Here is a 17,053-nt window from a genome sequence, read left to right on the forward strand (position 1 = left end):
TCCCCTAGGTTCTCCTGTGGAGTTATCTCTGGAATCCCCCGCAGCCGCAAGTTGTTCCGGCGGCTGCGGTCTTCCACGTCTTCTAGGTGCAGCTGCAGGGCAATGGCGGCATCCCTCTGTTGGTCTCTGGCCTGCTCCAGTGCTGTTACCCGGTCCGTCAGTAAAGTGACCGAAGTCTCCCCAGAAGACACCCGCTCCGACAGAGTCGAGACCTCCCCTCTGACTTCTTGTATGTCACGACGGTGTGTTTCTTCCAGCTTGAGGATAAGTGCCTCAATGTCTGATCTGGTGGGGAGAGCCTGGAGTAAGCTTCTAATATCTTGGTCAAACAGAACCAGGTCCGGTGGTTGTGGGGACGCCATCGTGGTTTGATGAGAGCCCTTGTAAGTGTCAGCAGGGTGTTCTTGTGCAGTCTGGGAGCTCGGAGAGGAGCAGGCTTCAGACTGTCTTGGGGCCTTCTGTCTCTCACCTCGTGGGGAGCCTCGTGGAGCCGTAACTGTGGTCCCGGGGTAAGAGCCCCGTTAGTTGCAGGAAATAGCGGCGAATCTCACCGGGACTTTTGCTAACGGGTGTCCCCCAGGGAGATGCTCTTGTCCTATGTCTTTTGGCCGATTGCATGCCTCAGGCAGTGTATTGTATGCCGGGTTTTCTGGACGAGGCCGGGAGCTCAAGAAGAAAGCGTCTTCACTCAGCCATGTCCAGGCCACGCCCCCCCCCCCCCCCGTGTTTTTCATTTTTATGTTCAACATTTAGAGATACTTTCATTTGAACATTACAATAAAAAGCTTCCAGCAGTATTTAAAAGAGTTTCTGTTTAGTATTTTACAGAAAAGTGTTTATATTTTGGGCTAAATTTTCACTTTATTATTAATGTTTTAATGCAATTAGGCAGAGCATCACGCTAAAATTCTAAATGGCCATTTGCTAGATTCCGATAATTTGCGTACAGTCACAATATGCTTCCTTAAATTAGGCCTAGCTGTTATAAATACATTAACTTGTAATCCTACAGTATCTCTGCTTATTGCTTAATTTCCGGTGTCAGGCTGATTATCTGTTGATTACAAAGAATAGGCCACTAAACTTCCTCATTGGTTCAGAGTCCATGGAAAGAGACATATCACAAAAATCCTACAATACATTTTATAAATCCTCATACAAAAAAAGGCTAACAATAAAAGCTGTTCCCATTTAAAAGAAGTTGCTAATTACAAACGCATTTAAAATATCATGGTTCAGATAAAATATTAGGACCATCCAATGTACCATGTTCTTGGAGAGTGGAGACTAACATAAATATATATAACAGTCGGAAACATCATAGATTTACATAATGTGAGACTACATATGTAAAACCTCAGGTAGAACCCCCAGTGGGGTAATCCCCCAAAAAGATAGTTCCAAGTCCCTAACAGATATCACAGAAAAATTCAAACACAATCGCTCATTGAGGAGAAATATTTGGATACCCCTTAGTACCTTAAACAGTTATATTCCAGAATGGAAACAATCCACCCAAAGTACCTTCCAGATATGTGCAATCCTGAATGGGTTTTATTGCAAGCCTGGAAATGTTAGCCAGATTCTCAAGCTCGCACTTTACTTTGGCAATGAAAAAGTATGAGCATTTGCAATATACCTGACTGAGCTTTTGTGTCTGTACAATTCAACAGTTATATTGATGGTATAAATTGCACCATAGCTGACAAAAATGGTTTGTACTCCTGTATCCATACAGTTTCACATGGTATTACAAATCTGTTTTTAGTTGTCACTCAGGGGCGTAACTAGAAATCACAGGGCCCCATAGCAAAAGTTGTATGCCCCCCCCCCAACAAAAAAAATTAACAATGAATGTTGGCGCTTCAATCATCACTGCACCTGGTTGGTATGGTGCCAGGATGATTGAAATACATTATTTCTATTATTACATTGTTATATAAAATGAAATAGTTCAACTCACCATAATGCAGAATCAGTGGGAGCCCTCAGCGTGTCACTTGCCAACGTCACCTGCCACAAGTTGCAGATTGTCCACTTGCCACGTCACCTGCCACACATTGCGGATTGTCTACTTGCCACATCACCTGCCACATGTGGCAAATTGTCCACTTGCCACGTCACCTGCCATACATTGTGGATTATCCACTTGCCACGTCACTTGCCACAAGTTGCGGATTGTCACTTGCCACGTCACCTGCCACACGTTGCAAATTGTCCACTTGCCATGTCACCTGCCACACGTTGTGGCTTGTCCACTTGTCACGTCGCCTGCCACACATTATGGATTGTCCACTTGCCACATCACTTGCCACAAGTTGCGGATTGTCACTTGCCACGTCACCTGCCACACGTTGCAAATTGTCCACTTGCCACATCACCTGCCACACATTGCGGATTGTCCACTTGCCACGTCACCTGCGGATTGTCCACTTGCCACAAGTTGCGGATTGTCACTTGCCACATCACCTACCACACGTTGCAAATTGCCCACTTGCCACATCACCTGCCACATGTTGCAAATTATCCACTTGCCACGTCACCTGCCACACATTGCGGATTGTCCACTTGCCACGTCACCTTCCACACATTGCGGATTGTCCACTTGCCACAAGTTACGGATCATCACTTGCCACGTCACCTGCCATACGTTGCAAATTGCCCACTTGCCACGTCACCTGCCACAAGTTGCGGATTGTCCATTTGCCACAAGTTGCAGATTGTCACTTCACTTGCCACAAGTTGCAGATTGTCACTTTCCTGCTAAGGTGGGGAATGTGGATTGACACTTACTGTTTCCCAGTCTGAGTCATGCAGCAGAGAGATGATGTGATCTCTCTGCTGCCTGCACAGTGAGTGAGGGCGGAACTGTCGGGATGCAAGGCGGGCCCGGGCAGTCAGAGATGATGTCATCTCTCTGCTCCACCACCCGCTGATTGGCCAATCCACCCACCGAGCCTCCCAGCTGGCAGCGTCCCGTACGTTCCCTCACCTGCCCGCCAAGCCGCCCAGCTGCGTCCGCTCGCACAGTCAGTGTGACTGTACGAGCGCCGAACGGACAGGCAGCTCGGTGGCTCACCTGACGCCCGCTCACTTGCATGCCGACTCACGGGGGCCCTACTCGGCTGCGGGGCCCCATAGCGCCCGTGTGGGTCGCTATGGCAGTAGTTCCGCCACTGTTGTCACTTTAGTAGTCACTAGAGTTAGTCAGCCACTAGAGGATCCAAAGACGCCATACTGTCAATATTTTACTCTTATAATGATGTATCAGTAGGTATGAGCCGAACACCCCCCGGTTCGGTTCGCTGCGAACAGGCAAAAAATTAATTCGAACACCGTTAAAGTCTATGGGACACGAACATGAATAATCAAAAGTGCTAATTTTAAAGGCTTATATGCAAGTTATTGTCATAAGAAGTGTTTGGGGACCCGGGTCCTGCCCCAGGGGACATGTATCAATGCAAAAAAAATTTTAAAAAACGGCCATTTTTTCGGGAGCAGTGATTTTAATAATGCTTAAAGTGAAACAATAAAAGTGAAATATTCCTTTAAATTTCGTACCTGGGGGATGTCTATAGTACATAGTACCCCCAGATCCTGGCCCCCCCTGTGTGAATTGGTAATGGGGTACAAGTACCCGGGTGACCTAATGTAACCAGGTGACCCCGCCCCCTCTGACATCACGGGGGAAGCCATAGGGAAGTGACCGTGTGTCAGAGGGGGTGGGGTCACTGGGTATAAACGGAAAAAGACTGAAAATTTTGAAAAAAAATGATATTTTCTACTTTTTGGTATAAAAAAATCCAATAAACTCAATTTTAGCCATACATTTAGGCCAAAATGTATTCAGCCACATGTCTTTGGTAAAAAAAAAGTCAATAAGTGTATATTTATTGGTTTGTGCAAAAGTTATAGCGTCTACAAACACCCCAAGGAAATTGCTGAGAGGCATGTTGAGCCCATTGAATATTTAATTTTTTTTTCCCCAAGTGATTGAATAATGACAAAAAAAATATATATTTTACAAAAAGTTGTCACTAAATGATATATTGCTCACACATGCCATGGTTATATGCGGAATTGCACCCCAAAATACATTTTGCTGCTTCTCCTGAGTACGGGGATACCACATGTGTGGGACTTTTTTGGAGCCTAGCCGCGTACGGGGCACCCGAAAACCAATCACGGTCTTCAGGATTTCTAAGGGCGTAAATTTTTGATTTCACTCACTACCTATCATAGTTTTGAAGGCCATAAAATGCTAAGATGGCACAAAACCCCCCAAATGACCCCATTTTGGAAAGTAGACACCCCAAGCTATTTGCTGAGAGGCAGCTCTCATTTGTTTTTGAAAATGAAGAAAGATAAGAAAAACGTGACAAAAAGCGAGGTCTGCAAAATACTCACCATACCTCTCAGCAAATAGCTTGTGGATGTCTACTTTCCAAAATGGGGTCATTTGGGGGGGGGGGGGGTTGTGCCATCTGGGCATTCCATTTGCCTCTGAAACTGTGATAGGCAGTGAGGAGTGAAATCAAAAATTTACACCCTTAGAAACCCTGAAGGTGGTGCTTGGTTTTCGTGGTCCCGTATGCGGCTAGACTCCCAAAAAGTCTCACACATGTGGTATCCCTGTACTCAGGAGAAGCAACAGAATGTGTTTTGGGGTGTAATTTCACATATGCCCATGGCATGTTTGAGCAATATATCATTTAGTGACAACTTTGTGCAAAAAAAAAAAAATTGTCTTTTTCCCGCAACTTGTGTCACAATATAATATATTCCATGGATATGCCTCTCAGCAAATAGCTTGGGGTGTCTACTTTCCAAAATGGGGCCATTTGGGGGGGGGGGGGGTGTTGAACTGTCCTGGCATTTTATGCACAACATTTAGAAGCTTATGTCACACATCACCCACTCTTCTAACCACTTGAAGACAAAGCCCTTTCTGACACTTTTTGTTTACATAAAAAAATATTTTTTTTGTAAGAAAATTACTTTGAACCCCCAAACATTATATATATTTTTTAAAGCAAAGGCCCTACAGATTAAAATGGTGGGTGTTTTTCTTTTTTTTCACACAGTATTTGCGCAGCCATTTTTCAAACTCATTCTTTTGGGAAAAAACACACTTTTTTTTTCATTTTAATGTACTAAAACACACTATATTGCCCAAATGTTTGATGGAATAAAAAAGATGATCTTAGGCCGAGTACATGGATACCAAACACGACATGCTTTAAAATTGCACACAAATGTGCAGTGGCGACAAACTACATACATTTTTAAAAGCCTTTAAAAACCTTTATGGGTTTTACAGAGGAGGTCTACTGCTAAAATTACTTCCCTTGATCTGACCTTCGCGGTGATACCTCACATGCATGGTGCAATTGCTGTTTACATTTGATGCCAGACCGACGCTTGCGTTCGCCTTTGCGCGAGAGCAGGGGAGAACAAGGGTGCTTTTTTTTTTTTTAATCATTTATTTTTTGCTTTTTTATCTTATTTTTAAACTGTTCCTTTCATTATTTTTTTTTAATCATTTTTATTGTTATCTCAGGGAATGTAAATATCCCCTATGATAGCAATAGGTAGTGACAGGTACTCTTTTTTGAAAAAAATGGTGTCTATTAGACCCTAGATCTCTCCTCTGCCCTCAAAGCATCTGACCACACCAAGATCAGTGTGATAAAATGCTTTCCCAATTTCCCAGTGGCACTGTTTACATCCAGGGAAATCAAAGTCATGAAATGCTCGTAGCTTCCGGTTTCTTAGGCCATAGAGATGATTGGAGCTATTCTGGTCTCTGATCAGCTATATGGTCAGCTGGCTGTATCACCGGCTGCATTCTTGGGTTCCCTGTTGAGACAGGGGAGCCAGAGAAAACCATGGAAGACGGTGGGGGGCATTCCCTCTCACTGCTTGTAAAAGCAGTCTAGAGGCTAATTAGCCACTAGGATTGCTTTTACATGAAAGCTGACTGCTGGCTGAAAAGAATGATACCAAGATGATACCTAAACCTGCAGGCATCATTCTGGTATAACCACTCAAAGTCCAGCAACATACCAGTATGTTGCTGGTCCTTGTTGGGCATATATTGTAATCTTTTTTTCATGCAGCCTGTGGGCTGCATGAAAAAAAGAGATTGATCGGTGGGTATGCCCACCATAAGAATACCTCCCTTCATCCACCCACTTCTAATGATGGGCATACATGCACCATTTATATATGCCGAAGCATGGGAGCATCCGCCCCAAAAGTTAGGAGCAAGTCGCTCCTCCACCCCTGCTGCCCCCATGCTTTGGCATATATGCTCTTTTTTTTAACTGTGGTGGTGAAATCACCTCCGACAGCGCTGGAGTCACAGCTTTATGTATCGTGGGAGCAAACGCTGTTGCTGCCAAGATAAATAAATCCCCGCTGCAACTCAATGGCGTACCTGCTAAGCAAATGATGGTTAACAATAAAACAAAGTAACATTACAGTATAACAGTTGGACTTACCATACCTGCAAAGCAAATACAAAAAAAAACATAGTAAAAAATAAAACATTTTTTAACGCAACCTGTGCCTAAAATATATATATGCCAAAGCATGGGGGCAACCACCCGCAAAAGGTAGGAGCAAATCGCTCCTCCGCCCCTGCTCCCTTCATGCTTCAGCATATATGCTCTTTTTTTTAACTGTGGTGGTGAAATCACCTCTGACAGTGCTGGGGTCACGGCTTTATGTATCGTGGGAGCAAACGCTGTTGCTGTCAAGATAAATAAATCCGCGCTGCAGCTGAATGGCGTACCTGAAAACAAAAAAATGGTTAACAATAAAACACAGTAAACAGTAAAGTATAAAAAAATTACATACCTGAAAAGCAAACATGATAAAACATAATAACAATAAAACATTGCAGAATAGAATACAGTAAAAAAGAGTAGTACAATAGAGAGAGAATAGAGAGAGAGAGAACAATAAAAGGACAACTATTTTTAGTTTTTTTATTTTATATTTTTTTTGTGTATTTTTTTTGTGTATTTTTTTTTACTTTTTTTTATAACTGTAACTTTTGTAACTGTAACCGGTTTCAGGTTCGGGTCTCTCAAAATGCGATGGCATCTTGGGAGACCCTGTGAAAGTGTACCTAGTCTGTGCAATGCTGTACCCTACGCTAAAACTCAACTAGTGTATGGTAGCGCTCAAAACACTCACCAATGCAAAGACCGGGATTGTTGGGAAAGGAGGGACAATAATAGCGGGTGTCACGCCTATATCCGTGCTTTCTACAGACACAACATTTTCTTTGGGGGGCTCGTTGGGTAGGGGTACTCGGGAGGACATAAGGAAAATGCCTCTCATGCAGCCGGCTTACTGCATTTGGTTGGGGAAGGTGAGGTGGAGCACCGTCTGGAAACAGAAGGGCTCTGACGATCTCTTCCTGGAATTTAAGGAAGGATCCAGTCCATTCTGAAGCTCTGTATAGCACATGAGCAATCAGCAAAGCCAATTGAAACAAGTATACAGACACTTTTTTTATACCAGCGTCTGGCCTTACGGGCAACTAGGTACGGCGCCAACAACTGGTCGTTGAGGTCCACCCCTCCCATATTTTGGTTATATTCGTGGACACAGAGGGATTTCTCCACAACACCAGTCGCCGTAGTAATTTGGACAGTCGCATCTGCATAAAGGGAGGTAGGAACGAAAACATCCCGCGCTTCAGCAGAAAAATAAAGAAGAAATTTTTTACTAAATAAAATAAATAAACATTGTGTAAATCTAATTGGATAATTAAAAAACAGTGCAAGTGTAAAAAGTGATCAGTCCATACATTGGTAAATCAATCCCAGGGTATAAGATTCAGGTTGATAATAGTCTCTTAATTAAGTCATCTAAAAAATGTCCAAAAGAAGGAAATCGTGCACAAGCAGTTCCAATAAAAAACTCAGTGGACAGGGAGAAGTTTAGATCCAAAAGTGAGCTCACAGAACCCTCACCTTCATATCTTGATATAACAGCATGTAGTAATGAATAGTAACGAGGGGGTCCTCCGTTCCACTATATGTAAGACCTCAATCACCTGAAGTACCAGCATAAACCCATATACAGGAATTTATTCCGCTATATTGATATCCACCACCAGGGGGTCCTCTGCTCCACCAAGTAGATCACCTAAATATAACCTCCACATCCACGTTCTTCATAAAACCTCATATCCTCCGCAAAAGGAGGGGGGGGGGGAATAGATAAAGGTGGGAGAGAGAGAAAGCTCCAATAGTGTAGTATGTTATAAGTGTAACGTTTTTATTTCAAAGATATAAACTGGACTCTTACAATAAACAAAAAATAAGCATAAATCAGCTGCTAAGGCGTCTGGACGCTGCTCTCACATCACTTCCGGTATCCTTCAACCTCCGGCCACTCCCTACGCGTTACGTCATCACGTGACTTCATCAGGGGAGCAAGTTATTACACTGCAAGCAGGCTCTCTCCCCCAGCCTAAGACGGGAATCTACAAGCCGCTGGGGAAAGCCCCGGCGATTAGATCGCACGGTGCCATATGCTCCAATCTGATGATCAAAAAGATGACTAAAAAGTGGCACGCTCGTGTAATAATTGTCCGTGTACAAATGGTACCCCTTTCCGAATAAGAGTGACACCAAGTCCCACACAATCTTGCCAGTGCTTCCTATGTAGTCAGGGCAGTTTGTTGGCTCTACGTGACTATCTCTTCCCTCGTAAACCATAAAACTACATGTATAGCCTGTGGCCCTGTCACAGAGCTTATACATCTTGGCCCCCGTATCTGGCACGCTTGCTGGGAAGGTACTGTTTGAATGACAAGCGGCCAGAAAACGTAATCAGGGACTCATCAACGCAGACTACTTGATGGGGAGTAAACAAGTCTGCAAAACATTGGTTGAAGTGGTTTACGAGGGGCCGAATTTTGTAGAGCCGATCGTATCCAGGGTCTCCATGAGGATGACAGAGTTCATTGTTGTTGAAGTGCATGAACCGCAAAATCTGCTTGTATCGTGCCCTGGTCATGGAGGCAGAGAACAAGGGCATATGGTGAATTGGGTCAGTGGACCAATATGACCGCAACTCACTCTTTTTGGTTATGCCCATGAGGAGGGAAAGGCCCAGAAACATCTTAAATTCGGAAACTGTAATTGGTTTCCAATCTCTGGCAAGGGAGGACTGGGGAATAGTGGCGATGTGTTGACCAGCGTACAAATTGCTTTGGTCCGCAATAGATCTATAGAGACCTTCGGTGAAAAACAGCGAATAAAAATCAAGTGAGGTAAAATCAACTGTTTCCACATGAATGCCGGGTTGGCCAGTGAATGGGGGAAGTACGGGTGCTGCAGAAGTGGTGGGTTCCCAATTAGGATTGGCGAATGCAGCAGGAAGGGCACTATGGGCACGACGGGCCTGTGTTCATCTTCTTGGTGGCAGCGGGACACTACTTGTGATTGCCACCTCGCCAGCTTGAACTGCACTTATGGGACTCGCCACGTCACCAAGTGTTACTGCAGTGCTGGATGTAAGACCAGGGTGTACTAGGCCGTTGGTGCTTGTCAGTTCACCAGAAGGAATAGCGGCGCTAGTACTGCTCTGCTCCATACGAGAGCCCTGTGCTTCTTGCACCTCAACAGCAGAAGAAGAAGATTGGGGTCTGGTACGCCTGACCTTGGCAGGGACCACAACTCCATCTACAGGTTCGTATTCTGAGCCTGAATCTGACAGATGAGTGACTTCCTCTTCACTATCTGTCATGCTCAGAAACGTGTAGGCCTTTTCACTAGTGTACCGTCGATTTGCCATTTTGGGCTCTAAATTTAGTGGTACACTAGTGAGACTCACAGGCAAAAAAGCTCCTGACTGTTAGCGACTGTATCAAAACGCTACCAAAAAACTGTTAGCGATCGCAGGGATCAGGCCTGACTCTGCGAACGCTGCAGTTATGCGTGTTTAGTGTTTTGTAAGTGACAGTGATCGATCGATACTACACTTGGGTGGGCTGGGCTGGCCGGAGGGGCAAAATGCAGGTGCTAGCAGGTATCTGGGCTGATCCCGCTAACACTGCATTTTTGGGAACCCTAAACTGCTGGGGACGCTAGTATAGATCTGATCGGATCAGATATTGATCTGTTCAGATACTATACCACTAAGGGAGGTGTATGCACTGTAAGGCATGGTATCTATCACAGTTCAAATAATATAATTTATCCTTTAAATTAATCAGCACAGTTTGAACATGATATCTATCACACATCTATTTCCACAAAATGATCTCTCCACAAAAGTTTTTGACATACATAAAGGCTTATGGTCTCCATCCAGGGGCGGACTGATAACTCATGGGGCTCTGGGTAATAGGAGATTATGGGGCCCCCAGGCAATCAGAGATTATGGGGCCACACAGTATACACACACACAGTATACAATCACACAGTATACAATCACACAGTATACACATACATGTACACACAGTATACTCAGACAGATGTAAAAAAAACACAGATTTATACATACTGTCCCTCTTTTTACTGAGGCTGGCAACCCTGATGGGGCCCCCTAGTGGCCCAGGGCCCTCGGGCAGTGTCCGAGTCGCTCAATGGTCAGTCCGCCCCTGTCTCCATCTAAGGGTGTTGTCCTGCATTCTGCTTTGTATAATTACATAAAATGATTTATATAATGAGATGCCATTAAGACACTGTGTGCTAAATAATTCATAGAGTCACAACATGTGTATAAGTCACTATAAATATAACAAGTATAGCTATCCCTCTCACAGGAATACTGCTGCAATAAAAACACATTGAGATTAATTTATTAGGAGCCAGAATCTGGATCAGTTGTGCATGGCAGCCAATCAGCTTCTAGCTCTCATTTTCAAAGCTTGACTTAACAAGCTGAAGCTAGAAACTGATTGGTTACTATACACAGCTGCTCCAGTATTACCATTTTCCCCAGTTTAAACATTTGATATGTTTTCTCTTTCCTATTATGAATAAAATATGGGTTTATGAGATTTGCAAATCATTGCACCATGCTTTTTGTGGATTTTACACAGCGTTCCAACTTTTTTGGAAATTGGGTTGTACATTTATAGACATGGTTAGGGTTGTTTCCTGTTTTCTTCACTTTAGGGCTTCTTTAAATAAAGGTTGGATAAGAGAGCCTGCTATATAAAAAGTCCATAAATACCAATATGTACACCATCACTTTTGAGATATACTAGCAATGAACAATGCATACTATAAGGTCATTTTGCACATGACAAAGGTGGTTTATGATGAGGTAGACTAAATTTGTATAATTAAACAATTCAAAAGTAAGTCACATTTATAGAAAAATTGTACACTATACAGTCATAAGTGAATGCATTTGGTTTTCTGCTATTGTAACTGAATGTTTGTTGTTTTTGTAATGTAGAGCCATTTCTAAGGGTATAAAAATGTTTATGCCTATTTTAAGGCCAAATAGTACACAAAATGGAAATAGCACATAAATGTTTGTGATCCCTATAATCAATACAATATATACTGTATAGCAACAATTATTGTGTGCAGAATTTTGGAGTTTTCTCAGTATTTGCATAAAGTGGAACTTTTAAAATAATGCTTCCAAAGGCAATAGATATATGATCTTGAAAAATAGAGTTATGTTTTAGTTAATACACAAGCAATTAAAACGTTACTTGCACTTGACTTTACACATGTTAAATCTGTCCCTGAAAAATTGTTTTTTTTTTTAGTTAATACACAATCAAATAAAAAGTTACTTGCACTTTACTCTACACAAATTAAAATGCATATTTTTATCTGGTCACAAAGGTTTGAAATAACCCCAATTTTGAATTCATATACTGTTAGCTTAAGATTATCAGTAAAGGTGTTCACTTATGAAACCTGGAAAAAAGTTGTTTGAGGTGATGGATAAACTCTAGAATCATCTCCAAAATGAATCATTTAAAGAACAATATTGTAATAGTAAAATCATTGTCTCTTAAGGAAACTTAAACATAAGAACCTTGTAAATCTGCTGGGAGTTGTCCTCCACAATGGACTATACATTGTGATGGAATATATGAGTAAGGTAAGTAAATTATACACCATCCCATTACCAGTTGAAGAACCACGTCCCATTGTCAAGTCACAGTCTTTATTAACTTGTTTTTCCTTTAAGGGAAACCTTGTACATTATCTTCAATCAAGAGGTCGTGTTTTGGTGCCACAAAAGCAGCTTACCTTTTTTAGTTTGTGAGTTGCTGATACATTTACAATTTATTTGGCATATTAAGTATATGTAAAAATGCATACTGTATATAAATTTGCGTTTGACCAATTTGTATTATAGACAGAGAAAAAAAGATTTAAGAGGTCCAGTGTGCAACTGATTGTTATTTAAATTAGGTTCCTTTTATTGCAGAGTTGTTTTTTCTTTAGCTTGCTGGGATAGCAAATGGTTTTATATTGTCAATGCCTGTTGGTTGATGTCGTGGAATTTAGTTATTCACAGCAAAATTCTGTAAAATAATTGATTAGTGGTTCTTAATTATATAAATCAATTGGTGATCAATTTATTTCACTATGGACCGTTAAATTTGTGTCACTGTGGAAAGTGACACTAAGGACATTAATTTACATTAAACATGAGAAGTCACTATTTGTGTTATTATTTGGTTTATTTATGTGTATGCATGCATATGTTTAAACAGCATTCACATTTGATTTATACTTGATCATATAATAACACTATTGGAAAGTAAGTATAGTGTGGAGCACAGCACCAACTGATTTATATAGTTAGTTTATTCACATGCATATGAGAGTGTGGTAGGTGTGAGCGATCCACAAATAGGGGTTTTTGGTTGTATTCACTTAACAGCGTGCATAATTAAGTGTTCTTGCATAGCAAGACCACTTACTGTTATCTCACATATATATTATTATTCTTATTATAGTCAAATTTACCACCCTAACTCCTCCCACAGTTTTTACACTACATAGACAGTAATATACCGAAACGTGCGGATTGTTCCTGATTGGTGTGATATTACTTTGTGGAACGTTTCGCCGAATGGTTCACGAAATATCGTTGTTTTTGCAGCAAAATTGGTCCCATAGGAATGAATGGTGAAATGTTCAATGTCATTTAATTGGTGTGCTATTACTTTGTGGAACGTTTCGCCGAATGGTTCACAAAATATCGTCGTTTTTGCTGCAAAATTGGTCCCATAGGAATGAATGGCGAAATGTTCAAAACTAGAGTGGGAGGTGAGTGGGAGGTGACAACCCCATGATCAGCTCAAACATTATGACCACCCCATGATCAGCCAAAACATTATGACCATCCCATGATCAGCCAAATAATTTATGACCACCTCATTGTCAGCCAAAACATTATGACCACCCCATGATCAGCCAAAACATTATGACCACCCCATGAAAAAAACAAATAAATAAAAAAACTAATTATTTTGGAAAAAGAAATACATTTTTGGAAAAAAAAAATAATTTTTGAAAAAAAAATCATTTTTTAAAAAAAAAATCATTTTTTTAAAAAAAAAATCATTTTTGAAAAAAAAAATCATTAAAGAAAAAATCATTAAAGAAAAAAAATCATTTTTTTAAAAAAAATCATTAAAGAAGAAATCGTTTTTGAAAAAAAAATCATTTTTGAAAAAAAAAGATTTAAAAAAAATCTTTTTTTTTTTTAAAAAATCTTTTTTTTTTTAAAAAAAAATCATTTTTGAAAAAAAAAATCATTAAAGAAAAAATCATTTTTATAAAAAAAAAAAATCATTTTTGAAAAAGAAATAATTTTAGAAAAAAAATCATTTAAAAAAAATCATTTTTGAAAAAAAAATCATTAAAAAAAATCCTTAAAAAAAAAAATCATTTTTGACAAAAATAAAAAATGTTCAGCTCTTTCAGCTAATGGTGGGACTTCTTCAACTTTTTTACTACTATTTATACTTTTTAAAATATTAAGCTTTTTAACACTTTTCACAGTTACTCCAGCCACTCCACCCAGTTACTCCGCCCACTCCAGTTGTAGAGGCAAGAACACTTCACACAATTTCCCCCGAAATTGTAGCTTTTCTAGTTATTAATAACATTTTTTTTAGTGGCTCCTAATTGCTACGATCTGTAGTGCTGCAGCGATTGAAGAGTCATACACACTGGACCTGTTTCCAAAGCTGTTCCAAAGTTTAATATGGCACATTTCGGTTTTATAAACATGCTTATGTAAAAAGGAAGCAGTTATACAAGATTTCCAGGAAATAAAGAAGGAATGTGTGTACGTAAGAGAGGGTTTAGTGCTTTGTGCAAAGAGTTAGTACAGGGCAAAATATACCAAATGGTTGTGAGCTACAGTATGTACATATACAGTATATATACAAAATTTGGAGGTTTTAAATTTCTCTCACACTAACTAGCCATGCTGAGAGGGTTTAATTTCTAGAAATGCTCAGAGGTTAGTCCATATGTAATAAGTGTCTTTATAGAACTTACTAGGACTTCATTACCCCACTGAACAGAAGTTATTACTTTAGTAGAGTAGAAAACCTACTTCAGTGGTTATTCTTTGTCTATTTCATGCCAAGTTATTAATTGCTTATATTTGGTGGGCATATACTTACGGATACTAGTGTTAATGCATTAAAAATGTTTACTTACCTATTTAATATCTTGCTGTTTTTTAAAAAAACTTAGGGATGTGGCTGAAGGTATGGAATATTTGGAAGAAAAGCGTCTTGTACATCGTGATTTGGCTGCACGGAACATTTTGATATCAGAGCAGGGGATGGCAAAAGTCAGTGACTTTGGGCTTTCTCAATCTAAGTTACTGAAAACAGACCAAAGCAATCGTCTTCCTATCAAGTGGACTGCTCCAGAAGCACTGCTGCATAATGTGAGGAGTAATTTCTGTTTCAGCCCTCTGTATTTCTTATTCTGCCCTTTTTGTCAATTTAATCAATCTATTGGAATTTAACTAAAATTAAATGACTTTTACATTAACTTTTCAATTTCAACTTTTAGAAATTCTCATCTAGGTCTGATGTGTGGAGTTATGGGATCTTATTGTGGGAAGTTTATTCTTATGGGCGAGGACCATACCCTAGATTGGTAATTATGCTTTTACTGTTTTTTACAATGTTTAGGTATAAAAAAAGTGAACCTTCAGCCTTTTATGTTTTCTTTTACAGACCGTAAAAGAAGTTTATGAAAAGGTTTGCAATGGTTACCGTTTAGAGGCCCCTGCAAATTGTCCACAAATAATTTACAGCCTAATGAGGAGCTGCTGGGAGGATGATCCAGGAAAACGTCCATCTTTCAAAAAGCTGAAAGAGAAGCTGGAGAAGCTAATAGCTGGGGATCAATAAAAGTACTCATAAACATATAATAAATATCTATCATCCACAAACAACTGAGGAATTCAACAACCATTTATTTAAATAATTACCAGTCAACATCTGCTATTTCAGTCATCCAATGGTACTGTATGCAATTATGATTTTATGGCTCAAAACGTAAAGTCAGAGCAGCACATTATTTTAAGATATGAATGCCTGAAGTTCTTTACTGCTTCTAGAAGGTTATTCATTTTGTGCAAGGCTCATATGTAAATTCATCATACATTAAACACATGCCTACACTTTGAGGTCTCTTTTGGTAATAAAAAATCTGCATAGCCAATCTACCACATTTGTTCCGTGTTAATTGGGCAAAACTGAATGTTCTTTAGGCTACTTCTCTTCTGAACGAATGTTCTTTAAATATGGTCACTAGATGAAGCTGAGAAGCATAGGAAATACATACGCCTTTGTAACAAGAGATACAATGTAACAATTCAAGAAAATGCTTATGGGAGTTGGCAAGTAAATGTAACCAGATTACTTTTATTTACTATTTCCTTCTAGTTGATCCCCAGCCTCCAGCCACTTCCTGTCTGCATGCATGTGCACCAGCAAGGGCTGCATGGCATTCCTCAAAGATAGTTTTCTGGTGGTGACAACAGTGGACAATGCCAGTGAAATGTGACACATATAGATTCTATGGGAAGCTTGTGTGACAAGGTGACAACACAGGTCCACAGCTGGGAGACAAGAAACAGAGCATTCCCTATATCCGTAAGTGCCTGAACAAGGATCTTTATGGCAGCAGCACTAGGTATAATTTTAATAAGAGCTGCAGATTTTAAAATGTTGAACATGTTTGTATTTACTTTAAACACATTTCAGGTAAAATATAGTAAATGCCCAATTCACTGAGTTGTAATATGTGTTACATGCCTTACACATACAAAATACATATGAAGCCATTATTCATTCTCTATAAAGTGATGATTTCTTCCAGCGTTTATACTCTTCTCCATTTGTTTGTACACTAGTGAATTACTATTACGATATATATTACTGAATGCATTCCGACTTAATTTTTATTTCGTTTCTATATTTTAAGTGCTACCGTATTTAAAAAAATACACATCAGTGAAATGTATACAGTGTTATATATGTATGCATATTGTAATTTTTTTTTAGCCATGGAGATTATTTACTAAAAATTATGGTCATCAAGATAAACTAGATCATTATTCAAACAGTGACTACAGATAAAAGAGAGATGTAAACAAAATTTGCCTTTTCAATCATTTATTTAACAAAAGTCTCAATATTTGTCCTAGTGTACTGTGAAAAATTGTTATCAAAAGCTGGCATCGCCTCCTTTTGCGTACCTCTTGGAGCATTTTGTATAACTGTCCACCAGTCTCCAACATCGACATCAAATTTTTACCTAAAATTCCTTAATTTGCAAGATGTTTGGGACGCTGCCACACACTAGCTGGACGTGACGAGCTCGGCGCTCGTGGATGTTTTACCCTCCAGCTGTTTTTAAATGTAAGTGTACGAGTTTTAGAGATATTTTAATAAAGTATGTGTTAGACGGGATTATGCTATGTGCGGTTTCTGTTTTTTATATACCGCACTAAACAACTCTGCATAACGGGTGGTGGATTTGAAAGCGGGGAGAGTCCCTCAGATGAT

General features: G+C 40.0%; 1 protein-coding gene across 1 annotated transcript in view; it reads left to right on the top strand.

Moving 5' to 3' along the window:
• Positions 1-16,643, top strand: part of MATK (megakaryocyte-associated tyrosine kinase) — a 251,195-nt gene extending 234,552 nt beyond the window's left edge. The window contains exons 11-15 of the mRNA XM_073594228.1: positions 12,012-12,096; positions 12,187-12,260; positions 14,721-14,919; positions 15,048-15,134; positions 15,215-16,643. Coding sequence (XP_073450329.1) covers positions 12,012-12,096; positions 12,187-12,260; positions 14,721-14,919; positions 15,048-15,134; positions 15,215-15,391 — 622 coding nt within the window. The 3' untranslated portion in view covers positions 15,392-16,643. The remainder of the gene's footprint in view (positions 1-12,011; positions 12,097-12,186; positions 12,261-14,720; positions 14,920-15,047; positions 15,135-15,214) is intronic.
• The last annotated feature ends 410 nt before the right edge of the window (positions 16,644-17,053 follow it).

The sequence above is a fragment of the Aquarana catesbeiana genome, linkage group LG01 (genome assembly GCF_042186555.1).
Source record: "Aquarana catesbeiana isolate 2022-GZ linkage group LG01, ASM4218655v1, whole genome shotgun sequence".
In the NCBI taxonomy this organism is placed as follows: Eukaryota; Metazoa; Chordata; class Amphibia; order Anura; family Ranidae; genus Aquarana; species Aquarana catesbeiana.